Source organism: Gracilinanus agilis, chromosome 4 (genome assembly GCF_016433145.1).
Source record: "Gracilinanus agilis isolate LMUSP501 chromosome 4, AgileGrace, whole genome shotgun sequence".
NCBI lineage: Eukaryota > Metazoa > Chordata > Mammalia > Didelphimorphia > Didelphidae > Gracilinanus > Gracilinanus agilis.
The window spans coordinates 328683659-328703377 of NC_058133.1; the positions used below are offsets into that span (position 1 = coordinate 328683659).

Sequence of the window (19719 nt, forward strand, 5' to 3'; positions counted from 1 at the left end):
CTATGATCCAGCAATACCACTATTAGGTTTGTACCCCAAAGAAATTTTTTAAAGTTTGTACAAAAATATTTATAGCCACACTCTTTGTAGTGGCAAAAAATTGGAAAATGAGGGAGTGTCCATCGACTGGGGCTAAACAAATTGTGGTATATGATGGTGATAGAATACTATTCTGTTATAAGTAATGATGAACTGTTTGATTTCTATAAAAACTGGGAAGACCTCCACGAACTGATGTGAAATAAAATGAGCAGAACTAGGGGAACATCATACAGAGACTGAAACCCTGTGGGATGATCATATATAATCAACTTTGCTACTGATAGCAATGCAATGATCCAGGACAATCCAGAGGGATTTATGAGAAAGAACGCTATCTAGAGAAAGAACTGTGGGAGCAGAAACAAAGAAGAAAAACATATGATTTATGGGCATAGGATTTGGCGTTTTAGTTTTAAAAGATTACTCTATTACAAAAATAAATAATATGGAAAAAGGTATTGAGTGATAATACACGGATAACCCAGCTTGTCAGCTCCATGAGGGGAGAGGGAAGAGGGGAAGGAGAGAATATAAATCAGTAAACCATAGAAAAACACTTTAAAAAAGAAAGAATGATATTGGCTATTTAAAAAGAAGCAGTGTGCCTCAGGGCCCTGGGAAAATCAAGACCATATCAATGATAAAAGTTCTGATCCTATTCTAATGTACTACTAACTTATGAATCTGGGAAGGGGCTGGCTTCCATTTTTCCTCTAGAAAATAGGAACAAGAGCACCATATCCTTCTGGATTATTTGAAGAAAAGTCAAAGTAGCTGTAAAGGTCTTTATAAAAAATAAAATTCTATGTAAATGTCAGGTGGTGGCCATTCTTCAAGTAACTGGATCTACAAGAAAATATATTCTTAACTGAGAACATATTCTTAAATAAAAGCCAGCTCTTTCAAAAATAGCCAAAAGCAGCAATGTCTAGCCTAGAATTTGTTTGGGAACAAGGTAGAAGGTAGAAGAAGGACTGGAACACTGACCTTATTGGTTTAGAGAATGGTGAGGGAAGGAAAACTCTCTCTGCATGTGTGAATCAGTATCCTCTCTGAAATTTATAATCTGAGAGGTGTCTGAGGACGGAGGGATTAAGTTATTTGCTCAATGTCACACAGCTGGCATGTGGCAGAGGTAAAACTTGGGACTTCTTGGCTCTCAGGCCAACTCCCTCCTATCCACTACATTTGCTTTTTCAGAACTATGTATCATTTTAAAAAATTTTAAGGTAGATATGAAAAAAAAATGTTCAAATATGCACACATATATTTAAATCAAATATGTGTAAGAAAATATTGAAACAATATGCTAAGATAGAAATCTTAACCTTTTTTATGTCGTGGACTTTCTCGACTGTCTAGTAAAACCTACTGATCCCTTCTCAAAATCTTGTTTTTAAATATATAAAATGCAAAGAATTACAAAGGATACCAATTACGCTGAAATAGCAACATATTTTTTTCCCTGCCAAGTTCACAGACCTGCAAGGGGACACATGGACTCCAGGTTAAGAAAAGGGTCGGAGAATTAAAACTAGTAAATGAAATTAGACACATAGGTTCCAAAGTACTAAATATCATTTTTGGGGTTGTTTTTTTTTTTTAAACCCTTAACTTCTGTGTATTGGTTCCTTGTTAGAATAGTGGTAAGGGTGGGCAATGGGGGTCAAGTGACTTGCCCAGGGTCACACAGCTGGGAAGTGTCTGAGGCCAGATTTGAACGTAGGACCTCCTGCTAAATATCATTTTTTAAAGTATTAAGTTCAACAAACATTTTTTCACAAAAAAACAGTTATGTGTTATGAGATTACATAATTTTTTCTAAAAGCTTCTATAATATTAGAAAGAGAAACATTTAATACTTAACATAATATTGATAACACATAAGGAAGCACTAGATGAAGGAACAAAGTTTTAAGAAATATAAAAATTTCACCAAAGAATTCTATTCAGACTTTTGAGGCCAGACCTCCAATTTCAAGAGATCTGAGAATTGATTCCTGGCACTGCTGCCCTCTCAGATTCTTCCAAATACAGGAAGAAAAGACACATAAAAGGGATCAGATCTCACAATTAGGGAGAACCCACAGCTACACACTAGAAGGAAGATATCAGAAATTAAGTCTTGTTACATTAGTTTAGAGATAAGAAGTGGAGAAGCTGGCTTGAGAAAGAATTGGAGTTTGAAACAGATCTGAGACAGTGTCAGTTTCAAACGTTGACAGAGTGGGAAGGTTTTCTATGGCATTCTGAATGTGGCAGTTAGTCTCTAGGAGTGGCAGTTACTCTCTCTCGGAGGGCTGGGAGCAGGTGACATCTTCTTTTCTCTCTCTCTCCTCACTGTCTGAGGTAAAAGGAAAGGGGAAAAAACCTGAAGGAGTTAAGTGATTTTCCTTTTCCAACTTGGGAAACACCAGTGACTGTTGTTATCAAGAAAAATAAGGTAATCTGAGTAGGGTCAAATGAAGGCAATTTGGGTGTGAGGAAGGATAAAGGGGATATTAGGGGATTATAAGGTGATATGGGGAGGAAATGAAGGTAAGGGAAGGTATTTAGGAGATAAAGGAAATGGGGTATGTAGGAGAGGGCAGCTCAAACAGATTTATTCCCAGAGACTAGAGACAGAGGATACAGGGAGGAAATTAGGGTCAGTAAGAAGCATTTAGGTTTGGCTGGAGGGTTTCTCTTATTAGTTTCAAAGTCTCTTGAGGGAGGGGTCGAGAGGGCCCCTCCCTACCAGTCAAACTGATGGCTGGAGGAAGCCTGGGGGAGGTACTTCTTGCCAAGATGGATGTCCCCAGTTCTTTCAAGAAATAAAAGAAAAATGATTCCTTCCCCTTGAGCCCTTGCCATAATTTTCGACACAATAACTCACCAGAGGTTTGAATAGGTAACAAGGGGATTTATTAATATCAGGGTCAGTCAGAAGGGGAGAGGGGTCCAGGGTTTTCTAACTGTGGCTAGGAAGAAGGTGATGGTGGGGGATGGGTCGTGGAGAGGTTTAGACAGAAGAGAGACCAGCTCTCCCAGTCAGGAAGATTTGACTGCCTTTTAAGTAAAATCTTTAGCAAAACATTAAAACTAGGGGTAACTTATTTGAGGATACTCTACTTGCCTATAGAAACTAAACCTACAATGTCTAATCACCAAGCCCTCCCTTCACCCAGGACCCAGAGGAAATTCAGGGAAGGGGAGGGATGGAGATGGGGAGATCAGGGAGAGGTCCAGAGAAATGAGATAGGTCCAAATTTCCCCAAAGCCAACAAGTTAAGCCAAAGCAAAAGCCTCCAGGGCCACAGCAAAAGCCAGAAGGCCAAAGCTCCGTCAGTTGGAACTTCACCTCTATTTATAGCTTTAAGTTCTAACTGACTTTCTCAAGATTCTAAGATGTTTAACTGACTTTTTGTGACCGTTAGAAATTACAGAAGCAAAAAGTTTCTGTTAGCCACCTTGCATTACACTGTCTATTGCTGTTTCATAAATTGTTTTTATCTCTGAGAAGACCACAGAAAGACCTGGACTTTGAGTCTAAGCTGGTCTTTGTTAACTATAACTTCTTATGAGGATAAGTTCGTTTATTGTAGAATAGTGAAAATCTGGGTTAGTCAGATCAGGAAGGATCAGTGTAGGCTGTAGAGGAGAAGCAGCTCCTTGTGGCACCAGGGAGTTTTATTTGGGTGGAGTTAGAATCCCTTAAAGTTAGAAATCCTTTTATATCTTATATTCCCAATAGTTTATTTTTGTACAACAAGAGTCTCCTTACCATCCTTGTGCCTGGCCCTGAAGAGAAGTTCACTTATGAGCTTCATTTTACTTACATAAACTGAAGATGCTTTGTAAGCATAGCAAGCAGAGTATCTAATCGGTTTATAAGCAATAATCAATTCATTGCTCATTATTTTTACAACACACATCACAGCTCAACAACCATAAACCAAAAATTAGAGTCAGACCTGTACCAAAATATGAATAATTTCTATAATATCCCCAGCAAGTGATTATCCATGTCTATACTTGAATACTTTCAGGGGAGGGAATTGACAAACTCCAAAACTACTTTTATATAGTCCTAACAGATAGTAATCTTACTTCTGGAGTCAGAAAAGTTCTAATACATTGATTTGTATAATCACAGAAGACTTATAGTTTAGCTTGATTTTAGCAAAACCTTTGATAAAGTCTCTCTAAGCAAGATGAAGGGTTGTAATCTATACAATACAACAATTAAGTGGTGGACCCAGGTGAATAGTTGTACCCAAAAATTAATCATTTAATGGACTAAGAACTGGAAAATATTTAGCGGCATGCCTCTCATACCTGTCCTTGGCCCAATCTGTCAAGAGCTAAAAGGAACCTCAAAGGTCATCTTATTCAATCATCTCACTTTAAAGATGAGGAAACTAAGATGATTCTCCAAGATCACACAAGTATTAAAAATAAGAAGTAGGGGGGCAGCTGGGTAGCTCAGTGGATTGAGAGTCAGGCCTAGAGACGGGAGGTCCTAGGTTCAAATCTGGCCTCAGACACTTCCCAGCTGTGTGACTCTGGGCAAGTCACTTGACCCCCATTGCCCACCCTTACCACTCTTCCACCAAAGAGCCAATATACAGAAGTTAAGGGTTTAAAAAAAAAAACCTTAAAAAAAAAAAATAAGAAGTAGGATTTGAGCCTAAGACCTCTGACTCTAGAGATAGTATTATTTGTTAATCCTGCATTTGGGTTTGAAAAAAAAAAATTCAGAAGTACAAGATGAAGAAGGAATAGCTAAATAGCAGTATATCTGAAAAAGATCTGGCGAGTTGGTGGACTGCCAACTCGTTCCCTAGAATAATGTAAGTTCCTTGAAGACAGAAATTTATTTTTTTGTCTTTGCATACCCAGTGCCTGTCAAATAGAATGCTGTTGTTCAGTCATCCAACTCTCATACTGTCCATGGGGTTTTCATGGCAGAGAAACTGGAGTGGTTTGAAAGCAAATAGACATTAAGTGATTTGCCCAAAGGCACACAGCTAGAAAGTGTCTAAGACCAGATAAGACCTAGGTGTTCTTGACTCCAGACACAGCACTCTAGCCACTGAACAATCTAACTGAATAGTTAGGATTTAATAAGCATTTGCTAAAACAAATAAAAACAACCCTGAGGTTCTATCTTACACCAACCAGATCAACAAAGTTGACAAAAACAGAAAATGACAAAAAAAAAAAAAAGTCTATTAGGAAAAGTCTATTAGGAAACAGAGCTCTTTTCATAGTGGCAGCTAGGTGGCACAGTGCACAAGATGCTGGGTCTGGAATTGACAAGACCCAAGAATTTAAATCTAGGCTCAGACACTTAAAAGCTGTATGGATTTAGGCAAGTCACTTAACCTCTCTTTGCCTCAGTTTCATCAACTTTAAAATGGTGACAATAATAGTATCTACCTTGACAAGTTATGTGAAAGGGCCTTTATGCAAAAAATTATTTCTAGGATAGCAGCTCTAATTGTAGAGGTAAAGAATTGGAAACTGAGAAGGTATCCATCAACTGTGGAATGGTGGAGCAAGTAATGGTATATTTATGTACAAGATGGAATACTAATCTGTTGTAATGAGAAAGGGAATGGTTTCTGAGGAACATGGGGAATCAAGTGATTATCACCAGGAGAATAATTTATATAATAACAGAAATATTGTCAAGATAAACAACTTGGAAAGATTAGGGACTCTGATCTATATAATGATTACCATGATTCCAGAAAACCATTAATGAAGCATGTTACACCCATCTCCTGATGAGAGGTGATGGAATCAGAGTACATATTGAGACTTTTTTGTACATGGGCATGTAGGATTTTTTTTTTGCTTGACTATACATGTAACAGGAATTTTTCCTTGCTTTTGCAATTTGAGGTAAGGAGTGAAGTGTGAGGGAGGAAATGAACATATGGAAATAAAATCAAATTTAATTTTTTAAAATGTTACTGACTGGGGCAGCTGGGTAGCTAGCTCAGTGGAGTGAGAGTCAGGCCTAGAGACAGGAGGTCCTAGGTTCAAACCCGGCCTCAGCCACTTCCCAGCTGTGTGACCCTGGGCAAGTCACTTGACCCCCATTGCCCACCCTTACCAATCTTCCACCTATGAGACAATACACTGAAGTACAAGGGTTTAAAAAAAAATAAAAAAAAAAAAATTACTGACTTTAAGTAAACAATGTTACATGTCAGTCAAAAAAGCTAACACAATCATAGGTTGAATAACATAAATCAGTTTCCAACAAAAAAGACAGGATAGTCCCTAGTATATTAGTCCTGCACCTTGGTCACATCGTAAGTATCATGTTTGCTAATAAGCTTAAGAGCATCAAAAGGAAAGTACCCAAGACACTGGCAGCTCTTCAGAACACAACTGAATGCGCTGAGGCTGTTTAGCATAGAAAAGATAATACTTAGAGAGAATAAAATTGTTTTTGAGTTTGTGCAGGGCTATAACATGGCAATGATAGAAGACTTGTTCAGCGTGGTGTCAGAGGGCAAAATTAGGAGCAACACTTAGAGGTTTCAGCACTATCTGTCAAGTAACATGGGCAAAAAAGGAAATGAGATCTGGTAAGATTTCTTCTTCATGAAGCCACGCTAGCTCTCTGGGATAATATTTCCTTTTTAAGATGTTTAATAACTAACAATTTAATAATATGATCTAGAAGTACTCCAGAAATTTAACTCAAGCTAAATGGTCTATAATTTGCAGGCACCATTCATCCCCTCACCAACAACTGTTTTTAAAAAAATCAGGATATTTGTCCTTCTCTTCCATTTTTCAGGCCTTTAAAAATCATTGACAATTATAAGGCATATCAGAGTTCAACTCTGGCCTCAGACACTTCCAAGTTGTGTAATCCTGGGCAAGTAACTTGACCCCATTTGCCAAGTCCTTGTTCTTCTGTCTTAGAACTGATACAAGCTAAAAAGATGGGTTTAAAAATCACTGATAGTGGTCTAACAATCAGATATACCAGTTCTGCAAAGATCCCGGAATGTAGTTTGTCTGAACCTTGTAAAATGAAACTCATCAAGGGATATTTGCTCAATTCTTATCTTTTGACTTAAGAACACAGGATCTAGAATTAGAAGACTTTTAATACAAATCTTGTCTATGATGCTTAATAGCTGTGTGACCTCAGGTAAATCACCTAACCTAAGTGAAACTCAAGTTTCTTCCCCATCTGTAAATGAAGAAGTTGGATTAAATGGCTTCTAATGTTCGATGCAGGTCTAAATCTATGACCCTATGAATTATCTTTAGGGTCAGTTCCTCAATAAGCTTTTCTGTTCCATCTTTTCCAGTTCAAAGAGAATTTTCCTTGTCAGAGAAAAAGAAAGAAACAAGAGTAGAGCAGTTCTGTCTTCTCTTTGTTGTCCACTATAATTGTCCTTTCTACTTCCAAGCAATAGTTCTATTGCTTCTTTGAATCTCCAACTTTTCCTTTAATGTAGTTTAAAATTCCCCAATTCCTTAAAATTCCCTGGTTGTTTTTTACTTTATCACTCATTATCTCATTCTGACCTTGAATATTCCTGGTACTATACTAGATAGGTCCTTATCATGTTTCTGTATTCATTCTCTGCTACCTTTCATTAGTCTAGCATTCTTACATATCTTTAAAAAATCTCCTACTGGCTAATGACTTTCATGCACTGACATCAATCTCTTTAAACCATCTTCCTTTCTCAAGCCATTGGAATTTTTTCTCTAAATATTTTCAGAATTTCATTTCTGAGAAGCATCTACCCTGACTTCCTCTGGAGGATGTTATCTTTTTCTTTTTTTAAATAGAAAACTTGAAAATCTGCTCTCTTTAAATTTAGGGTACAGGTCATACTGTGTCTGGCTTTGTTCCCCTTTTGTAACAAATTTTTAAAAAGAATGGTGACTCCTCAAGTTCTAATCATTCCTTCTTTCAGCAATAATTCCTCCTTGTTCTGAATTGGGTCCAGAATAGTAATTCCATTTGTCATTTACTCTACCTTCTGTATCATAAATTTGGAAACAAATATAGAGCTTAGGAAAAAAGATCACAAGTCTTAAAGAAAAAGCATATTATGCTAGCAAAGGGAAAAGGTTAGGGAACTTCAATTATCTGAACATCTTGAACTGCATCATTGACAAAAGCAGAGATAATAACTTTTTGGCTTGCCTAACAATAATTTCACATTCAAAATATGAAAGAAGCAAATAATAAATAATATTTTAGACTTAAGCAGATAGTGTAAGTACTATGAAATTTTTATAAATGAAGAACCTAATGTTCAGAGGTGAACCACACTGTCGAAAGTCACTGAGATTATGAGTATTAGAGACTACATTTTAATTCAGATCTGATTGTCTTGAAGTCAGGTACCAGAAAGATAAGGTACAGCACAGGAAGGAAAAAGGCAGAGAAGAACAGTAATTCACAGATGATAGCTGAGAAAAGAGCAATAAAGTCCATACTTTCAGAGGTCTAGAAAAAAAATGCTCAGGAGGCAGCTAGATGGCTCAGTAGATAGAGAGCCAGGCCTAAGGGATGGGAGGTCCTGGGTTTAAATTTGGCCTAAGACTTCCTGTCTATGTGACCCTGGGGAAGTCACTTAACGCCCCTTCCCTATCCCTTACCAGTCTTTTGCCTTAAAACCAAACTTAGTACTGATTCTAAGATGGAAGGTAAGGGTTTTAAAGAATAAAAGAAAAAATACTCAAAGAAGAGGTAATAAAAAGAATCTGTTTCCTCATTTGTAAAAATGAGAAATGGGCTAGATAGATAGTCACTAAAGTCTCTTTCAGCTCTAAATCTTTGATCTAATGAATTACTGATTGCAATGCAAAAAATCAAAGTTGACCTTCTCCTTATCATCATAGCTAACATTTAGAGAGTGCTTACTATGTGCCAGGTATTAAGTACTTTACAAATATTATCTCATAAGATCTTCACAACTTTAAGAACTAGGTGCCCTAAATCTACAGTCCTAAGAAATCAATGTGGAGAGAGTATTTAGGAGGAATACTCTAGGAATTAATCTATTTATCTATTCTTGACTCCTTGACATCCACATTTCTATTACTCATAAGCAACCAACAAAGACATGCTTAAAAAATTAGCTGATGACTACAAAAACCTAGAAGACAGTTAATAAACTGGATGAAAAGACATGATCCCACCAAATTTTTATAAGGTAGAACAAGAAACAAAAATTTAATGACGTGAAATTTAACAGATTGATAATAAAAATCTTATATGGTAGCTCTAAAAAAATCAGTCTCAGAATGTGTTATTGATTCAAAGAAAATCTGGGGCTTTAATAGGACTATAAGTTCAACATGACTCAAAATGTCACATGTCTTTTAATAGAGCTATCACAAAGAGGGGCCTATCTTTCTCATCAGGAGGAATAGAATAATATTTCTATACTCCACTGTGGTAAGACCACATCTGGAGTACTCAACTCAGTTCCAAACTATTACACTCCTCACAGTGATTAGTCCAACCCTGTTTGTCATATCCAAATCCCTCCCAACAAAGTCTTTACTGGAAAAAAATGAGACCATGATTACCATCGCCTTCTCCTCATGAATTCTACTTTTCAAATAGACCTCCTCATATTCCTCCTCCTTTCCTTTAGCCTAAAAAAAATGCTATCTCTTTCTACTTTTTACCAATGTCAATCCTTCTTTTGTGCTTTTGATTCAGTTATCTTTTCTCTTCCTAATTTTCACTCTTTCCTTTTCACCTGGCACCTTCAATGCTACCTTTAAACATGACCAAACCTTCTAGAAACAACCACCTCCTTCCCTTATTTTACTATTTTCTCAAGCTACTGTCTTTTTCTTTCCTACCTTACAAACTCCTAGAAAAAGTTGTCTACACCCATTGCCTTCACTTTCTTACTCCTTTGCAATGACTTCCATCCTCGTCATTTCAACAAACTGTTCTTCACAAAGTCAATAATGATCAGTTTCTCTATTGCTAAATCCAATGGATTATATGGATGTTTTTCAATTCTCAAACTTTGTGATATTTCTGCTATGTCTAACACTGCTGACCATCCCCTTCTCTTAATAGTGATAAGGCACAGGAAGCTCTCTACTCACACACCCCACAAGCATCTGAATGGTCTTCCTTACCTCTTCCTCAACATCCCTAATTGCCTTTAAGACTTAGCTCAACTGCTATTTCCTTCATATATTTCTTGATTCCTGCTAACTCCCTCAATTACCGTTGTGTATTTTTTTGTAAATATGCTGCACTGATTTATCTGTGAATATGTTATTTTCCCCCTAGCAGAATATAACTCCTTGAGGATAAAGACTATTTCACTTTATCGTCTGAACTCCCAGCACCTAGCACAGATACTTACTGTTAGAAGGAAAGTTAAAGTAGCATAGTTTGCTTTTTGAATGACAGGCACAGCTGATGACAACCTAAGAATTCTGTGGGTCAGACAGAGAGAAATGACAGTTTGAACTCTAGGGATAAGGGAGACCTGTCTTATCCTGTCGGTGAAGCCTGTTTTTTTCCAAGAGGATTACTTCTATCAAGATCTGGTTGCTGGGATTGACCAAGCTGTGGTGAGACATTTCTCAGGGTGGACCTAGTCAATAAGACTAGCTCAAACTCCAGTATTGGATTTAACTGGCAGTTACCCTGAACAGCACTGAGGATCAGCTGAAGTCATCATCCACAAAAGACCTGGATATATGTGAGATCCCTGTCTACGGCTGGACCTATTACTCTATTAGTTAGTTCAGTGTTCAGAGTAGATATCTCCTCTACCCCTCCATTCCCTGAGTTACCTATAGACCTTAATGACAGTTGCTTCTACTTCCCTTCAAATCCCCATCCTAGCTTTTCTATTAAAACCTTTTACATAAAACTTCCTTTTTTATCTCCTTTCCCAGATACCTTTAGTGACAATTTGAACCCACTGTGAATTATAAGTTGTGTACCCTAGTTTTATTCATCTGTTTGTCATCTAGTTATTCCCCAGCTCAGTGTATGTTACCTGAATGTATTTCCTTTAATCTGTTATCTCTCCCTTATACCCCACTCTAGCTGATGGACTAATTTAATCCTCAGCAGTAACATTTATCCCCCCTACTTATAACATTACACAGAATGGTCATTCAACGTATACTTCCTGATTAACTATTTTAAAGACATTAATAAGCTAAAATATATCTGAAGGAAATCAGACCAACAAGATGAGTGGGCCTGGAATCATACTACATGAGAATTAGGTAAATGACCTGGGGATGGTTAGACGGAAGAAGGGCAGAGAGAGGAGGAATATGACAGCTGTCCTCAAGTATCTGAAAGGCTCTCATGTGAAAGAAACTTTAGACTTGTTCCAGGGGCATAAGAATTTAGAACTAGGAGCTATGATAGACACTGCAGAGAGAAAGTTTTTAGCTTAATGTAAGGAAAAACTTTCTTACATTTATAACTTTCTAAAAGTATACGTAAGATAGTGAAATCACTACCTTCAAAAAATGGCTACTGAATGCCCTTGCCTTACTTACTCCTTTAGACACTGAAGTTCTGAGGAGACATGTCTTCATCCTTCATTAGAATACAAACACTTCATCAATGTATGTTCTTTTAATTGTTCAAATGCATTTACTTTTCTATATTTCTCTTGCCTGTGTGCATTTTGAAATATCTACTGATCTCCAGTCTTTTCATCAGGAATATGAGGAAGTCCTCTATTACATTAAGAATCCATTTTCCTTTATAAGTTTATAGTTTTTTTTCACCAGGAAAGATTTTGTTTTGGGTTGTAAACTTTAAGCTTTTGCATTCATAAATATAGTACTTAAAAAAAAAAAAAGCTTGTCTCTTCTCTGAGCTTTACTATTAACCAGCTGTATCACCTGAGGCAAGCTATTTAATCTCTCTGGATCTCAAATTCTTTACCAATAAAAAAGAGGTTTGGACCAGATGATTTTTCTAAGTCCCTTCCTACATCTAACATTAGAGAATCCCATAAAAGTCTCATCAAGGAAGTTCTCTGAGCCTCTCCCCGTCTTCCTTTGAAAACAGCTTAAGTATCTAATGACTAAGGAATGGCTGACCAAAATTTGGCATCTATACAAAATGGACTATCATACTGGCATGGACATTGTACCTCCAAAACTCAGGCAAAATGTAAACAGGGAAATTCCTTTGCTCTGGCTCCCAACCCAAAACATCTGACCTCGAGGATTACCGTCCTTTGATTGTCCCATTGATTTGAGACAGACAAAGAGACACACCTCATCCATCTGTCCTCCAAATCACGAGGTTTCCCCCCAATCCCTTGCTCCAGAATTGATGTTGTCTGAGGGACAGCTTTTCCATCCAAGCAGTTCCACGTGGGAGGCAGTCTTCCATCTATGCTGTCCTCTCGGCCAGATTCAACATTACTTTCCAAATTAATAAATTTCTCTTTTTATTTTTAAGCTAAGTTTTGGAATCTTGCCTTCTTGCAAAAGGTATCCTTCCTGAACTGTAGGGGTTCACCTCTGTGATAATTAAATTAAGTCTATACTGCCCATCTTTAGATTTAATCACCAAAGGTAAGAGCACCTCCAATTCTGGGAGGTCCTAACCCACGTGCTAGAGTGAGTGACGAATCAGAATCGACTGACTGCCCCCTACGCTTTCTATGAGAATCATCTATTGTGATTGGACACACAGGCTAGGGAAAGGCACTGGAAGTGATGCATGCGTGACCCCGTTAAAAGAGGGAGTTGAATGAGTGAGAGGTCTTCTGGTTTTGTAAAGGGGGCCTGAGGGAGACATGTTGGTTCTTGACTGAGACTGTTCCACGTGGTGAGTTTAAAGACTGAATCTTCCTGAACTTCTATTAAGAGACTTCTTTTTTATAGACTCTGGGAATGAAGTTTGCTCCTTTCACCTCAGGCCTCAGGCCCTTTAACCCTCTGCTGAGGGTTAAGATCAACCTGGACTAATTAGTGGGATAGATTCTTATTTCCTTACTTCCTCTCTCTCTTCTCTCATGTAAATAAACTTCCATAAAAGTCAATTTTGACTTGAGATTATTCTTAATTGAGGATTGATAATAGTTCAATCCTCTGGCGACCAACTTTTAATATATTGAACCCATAAAACCCCCTTTTCACCCTTACACCTCTGTACCCTACAACAATACTACTTTAAGAAATGAAATATGAGAATAATACAAGAAACATGTTAAGACTACCACAGAGTAAAGATGAGCTAATGCAGCATAAAAAATGTGAACTCCAAACAGCAGTAAACACCTGGAATATAATGGTATATGACATATATCATGAATATAATGATATATATCATGAAAGACTGATTTATATAAATTCAAAAAGGTAATATAAAGACAAGCAAGATGATATCTGTTAACATATCAAAATTAATGAAGTTTTTTAAAAATAAAAATCAATTCTTAGCTAAATTAATATTTATTGATTACCAAATTGGTAACACATAAAAAAGTTATTCTATTTATTTTTAATACTTAGATAGATGATGATGATATACCTGAAGATATTCCTGAAACTCTTCTCTCTTTGATTTTAAGAATTCATAGTTTTTAGGGCCAATGATCCTCTTGGAAGGAAGCTGAGCATCAGGAAATGTACCTGCAATGAACATTTAATTAAGGATTTTTATCACTATATTTTTATTTAGAAGTAACTTACAAAATTTTGACTACAGAAAGTTCGTGTATATATACCATTTTATATTTATGTAGCATTTTTCTTCAAAGAGGTTGTAGAAAATTCAACTTATATGTAACTATTAAGCATTTTGTTCTTTTTTTACAAGAACTATCAGCAAGCATTATTATGCACCAAACTATGTGTCAGCCACTGGAGATGCAAAGACAAAAATGAAATAGCCTGAGACCTCAAAGAGCTTTCAGTCACTCAGAGAAGATCATATATACATTAATAAGTTTATACAAAATAAATATGGGGGAGGAAATAACAGCTAGAGTTAGGAAAGGTTTCATGTTGTAGGTAGCATTTAAAAAGAACTTTTCAGGAAACAAAGGATTCAAAGGCATGGAAACAAGGAAACTGAGAATTCCAGATGTAAAGGACAATGTTCCTTTATGATAAATGGAGCAGTTTGGTCATTTGAAAGACATAAATATGTTTTTTGGAAAAAAACAGACTTGTCTTATCAAAGGATGTGAGATATCACTGTGAGAACAATACTTTGATACCTGCTACAAGCAGAAAAAACTTTGTTTAACAAATACTGCTAATATATATTGTGTATGAATAAACTTTGGGTGGAATATGGAGAGTTTGTGGAAGAAAATGACCTATGGTCATAATGATTATGAGGACTCAAAACAATGTTAACAATGTAAAATTATGCCTCACTTAAAGACTCTGTAAAGGGCCATGTTTAGCATGGCCTTCAGAGTATAATGCAAGATCGGTATTTCAACTGATCTTCATGACTAAAGCAGTGTCAACATTGAATCTAGAAACCCCCAAACTTGTAGCCTAGTAAGATCCAATGAACCCCAAGTTTTAGGTCTAGCTTATAAATTGGAGACCCCAAAGTTTGTACTTGTTCCTGGTTCCAATGAGAATACACCCTGAAGGGAATCTCAAGCTAGCAGTTTCAGACTGAATAATGGACCCTAAGGTAAATGACAATTCCATTAAGTGAAGCTAAGCAAATGCTAAGTATTCTTTTTGTCTTAAGTAGTCTTCCCCTCAGTATCAGGGACCCTTTCCCAAGAAGATCTGCACCTGAGAAGGGACCATCCTTTTAGTATTCATTGTAAATAGTCCCTTCCCTTACACCCTATCCTAAAGCTAAAGATTCCTTTTCCCAAGCTAGATTGTATCCAGTCTGTATAGTTTGAACACTCTTATTTCCTTGTAGCAATGGTAATGTCAATCACCTTTCCCTGCCCCAAGATCCCCCAAATGGTATATAGGTCCCCCAAATTCTTCTGTTCCTGAGTTGTCAATCTATCATGATTGGCTCTCCCAGGGGTCAGTGACCAGAGCAACCAGGGTCTTGGGACTCTGTGTGGATGTGTAGTATACAGCTCTGTTAGACCTAAATTTTTGTGCTAAACTTCTTTCTTTAATTAAAGAGTGATTTTTATGACTTTTTAATAGTTCTGTGTTTTTTTTTCCTAAGTTAACAGCAGATAAAGTAAAAGAAAGGAAGAAATCATAAACTTTATTTATTTATTTGTTTGTTTGTTTTTGTTTAAACCCTTAACTTCTGTGTATTGTCTCATAGGTGGAAGATTGGTAAGGGTGGGCAATGGGGGTCAAGTGACTTGCCCAGGGTCACACAGCTGGGAAGTGTCTGAGGCCAGATTTGAACCTAGGACCTCCTGTCTCTAGGCCTGACTCTCAATCTGCTGAGCTACCCAGCTGCCCCCGAAATTATAAACTTTAGAGACTGAGTTATAATTTTAAAAGGATTATGGATTCATAAGAGAAATTGGGGACACCTAGACTTTTCAAGTAAAATCATTCAAAGTCAAGTGGGGGGTTCTCAAAATCATTAAAATGAATAGGAATAGTATAATGCAATTGCTTTACTATATTAGTATCCAAAATATTATATTTTTCTTATTATTAAGTAAATAGTTATGTCAATAAAAGCAAATAAGTATGTATTAAGAGCCTACTATGTGCAGGCACTATTATAATCAATAGAGGAAAGCACTATAAATTAAGGGAGCTAAGGAAATTCTTGCAAAAAGATTTTAGCTAAGACTCAAACTCAAAGAAGCCAGGAGACCAAAATGAAGAGGGAGAATATTCTAGGCATTAAGAATAGTTAAAGATGCCAATAGTCTGAAGATAGAGACATTTATTCAAGGAATAGCTTATGGGAAATCACTTTGGTAGCTTTGGGGAGGCTGGCTAGAAGATGAGACTGAAAGCACAGAAGCCAATTAGGAGAATACTACCATATGTTCATGTAAGAAGTTATGAAGGTACAAACTAGGGTGGTGATAGTACAACTAAAGAGAAGGGGATCAATATGGAATGATGTGGACTAAATTTCTTGAAACAAGATTCCAAATAAGATAAATTCTATTTCAACAATATCATGTGAGCAATATAGTAATGAACGAAAACACTCAAGTAAGGATAATCTTAGGGATTTAAGTCCAGAGTAAGAGTAAACTGGATACCCATCTAACCCAGGAGAAAGAAATAAAGTCAGAGGTGATTATGCCAGTCACAATATACCAGAAGAGCTTTTGGGGGAAAATAGAAAACGACATGGTACAAAGTTGTCAGGATCAAAGGGGGATCCACCTGAAGGGCAGTACCTCAGACCAAATTGGTGGGTATAGGGTGAGACCTTGAAATCTTTGAACTTTCCTTATAAACTCTGAAAAATGCTTTAGAAAAATACAGGAAGAGTGTAAGAATCCTTTCAGTTGAGACTCTCTAGAAAGGTGTCTTAGAGGTGATGGCACTTGAACTACTCATCAAAGAATGGAATTTGAATGACAGAGATGAGAAGATGGTATCCTCTAAGCACAGGGAACCATGCAAGGAGGGAGAAGACAGTATGTTGAAAACTCAATCCAATTCACTACTTACAAACATTCAATCTCTTCTTTAGAGATTTTTCTTAACTATTATGTGATCTTTAAAAAAAAGGTGTTTTTCTTTGCCAGTTTCTCCCTACCACATCCTCAAGGTATATCTAAGTATATAATCCAAATAGATAATTTTTGTTTCATCATAAATATTCAAAAGCCACTTAAGAGGTAAATCAAATATTTCGAGTCATATCTGTTAAAACATTCACTGAAAATGGTAACTACATACCCATAGAGACACCTGCACATATATATACATAAAGATAGTCTGATAATGGTATTCTGTTTTTTCTTATTTTAAATAAGGAAGAATTATGTAAAGTCATAAATCTCACACTCCAAAATTCTCATGATTATCTATAGAAATAAAGACCTTGAAATGAAAAAAGGGGAAACATACCATGAAATTCGGTTAGTTTTGATTCAAGAACATAGAATTCAAGGTATCTTCGGTACACAGACCAATGCTCAGGCTCATGCCCAACTGAAAAGTATATAAACGTAAAATAACAAAATGATTTTTTATTTACTTGAAAGTGTGAGATAAAAGCAATAGGTTTAAGACAACAAACATGATGAAGGAAAAAGCAACCCAAATCCTTAATAAAGATATTCTTTTCACTCTGTTATTTATGAGCCTTCAACTATAATGGAATTTAAAATAATTTAGACATTGCCAGAGCTAATCAATCAATCATGAGTTTTATATTATAAGTATATGCATTTTCTATCATAATATTACAACACTGGAAAAGACTTAAATATAGATTTAGATTTTAAAATGTAGTTTAGAGATTTCAAAGGATGGATGGCTCTGGAGATATCAAAATAATTAGAATCATATAATATTGCAGTGAAGGAAAATCTGTGAGGTTATAACATCCAACCACTTCATTTTAGAGATGAGGAAACTGGCCCACTCAAGTTAAGTGAACTGCATAAAGATGAGTTAGTGAAAGAACATGTCTTCTGATACTTAATCTAATGTACTTTTTCAGTTCTGCTATAATAGAAATATACTATATGTTATTCTTATTATTTAAATTTTAATTTAAGTCAAAAAATGCTTCCCTAATCAAAACATCTGCATTGAATATAAATAAAGAAAGTATGAGTAGTATTGGGGACCACTAAGTAGCCAATAGATAAAGTATACTGGGCCTACCTACTTCAGGAGTTCAAATCCTAACCTAGACATATTATCTGTGTCAGTTAACCTCTGTTAGTTAGAGCAAGTCAGTTAACTTCTGTGCTTCTTAATTTCTTCATCCATAAAATAAGGATAATAATAGCAGCCACCCTCCCAGACTCCTCAGGTGGTTAAAAAAAAAGTGCTCTGCAAACCTTAAACTGTTATATAAAGATTAGCTACTATTATTGTCCCTAAAAACAATTATGGATGAGCACTAAAATATTTTGGTTTTAATTTGCCAGAAAACATTCAAACTGTTACATATATGAAATATATATAGTTAAGTGACATTTCACCTAGGAATAACCCTAGGGTTATTTTTTAAATATAAGATTATGGTTACTTGGAACCTTATTTACATGAAATATAGCACATGTTTTAGCAATAAAGCTTATTAATACCACAGGAAAAAAAATAAAAACTTATACCAGTTTTTCAAAAGTCTAAATTTTATTGCTTTTTATTTTTATGTTATTCTTTAAAAATAAAAGCATGAAAAGAGTTAAAAACATCAAAAGCATAAATAAGAAAGTGATCAATTATTTATTTTATTTGCTTGATATAATTATTAAATATAGTCATTCAAAACTGTTTTTACTAAAGGAAGTAAGTTCTTACAACTTATGTAAAATTCTAATGGCAAAAATTTATAACTAATAACTAAAAAGTTTTGGATAGCCTCCCAAAGAATAGTGGGAGCCATATTTCAAGTATTATGCATAAATGCCTATCTCTCTTTTAATCCCTCCCACTTCTGTAAATTTCAACCTACAGAAGCTGCAGAAAAACAAAAGCAAGTAGTTATGTTCCTAGTGGGAATCAGATATGGCATTTTCAATGGCTCAAGACATGCATTTGAGAAAATACTGAGGGAGAACAGCAACAACAGCAAAATTGAGCAGCACTGCCTCAGGTATGTACTGCATACTATGTAGAACTGCATACTATGTAGAACTGATGTCAATTTTGGCTATTGCCAAAATGCAATACTCAGCTACTCTGGGTATCCTTTCTTCCCGATTTCCACATTTCACTTTCTGGCAACAGCCGGATTTGGAAAAAAAAAAAAAAAACAAGTAACTGATGCCTCTAGAAGGAAAGGTAGTCTCCCTAATCTCATTCTTACTCTCCTCCTACTCTCCCTTACCCAAAACCTGCATGATTTGAAGTACTCGTTTACAATGACTGCCCAACTCTTGGACCAAGTCCAGGGCGGTAGTTGCTTATCCTGCTGTGGTTGCTGTTCACCCATATCATCTATCAGACCAGACCTGAAACAATCAAAAAGAAAATACAGAGCAAAACAGGTAAACTTTTAAAAAAGTAGGTATTTGACTATGCCCTATCAATTATAATCACACTACAAATGGTTTATGGGCCTGAATATCTTTTAAATCAAATCTTGTACTCGGTCTATGATGCCTAATCTGTGTGTAATACATGCTAAATAAGCATATTTATTAGAGATGATGACAATAAACTCCTTTTAAAAAAAGAAAAATTACAATCCTATAAAATGCTGAGAATTAGTTATTCAGAAAACTCCGGGTTCAAAAAATAATGACTGACAATGAAGACAAGTAAGATTCTACATAATCATGTTTTCTTATTCTGGAACTAAAGCAACTACCATATTGTTTTTTAAACACAGATCAATACCTTACTGTGACAACTGGCACAATGCTCTTTAATGCCTGATAAATGGCAAGAGATGAACAGAACAATTCCACTTAGCTTTTAAGAAATGTTATGTAGGGGGCAGCTGGGTAGCTCAGTGGATTGAGAGCCAGGCCTAGAGACAGGAGGTCCTAGGTTCAAATCCGGCCTCAGACACTTCCCAGCTGTGTGACCCTGGGCAAGTCACTTGACCCCCATTGCCTACCCTTACCA

General features: G+C 36.1%; 1 protein-coding gene across 1 annotated transcript in view; it reads right to left on the reverse strand.

Annotated features, from left to right (window-relative positions):
* The window catches only part of SNX14 (sorting nexin 14), a 114645-nt gene that overhangs the window by 19497 nt on the left and 75429 nt on the right, over positions 1-19719 (reverse strand). Inside the window, exons 18-19 of the mRNA XM_044675382.1 lie at positions 17038-17121; positions 13571-13671 (exon numbers count right to left, since the gene is read on the reverse strand). Of these exons, the coding sequence (XP_044531317.1) occupies positions 13571-13671; positions 17038-17121 (185 nt within the window). The remainder of the gene's footprint in view (positions 1-13570; positions 13672-17037; positions 17122-19719) is intronic.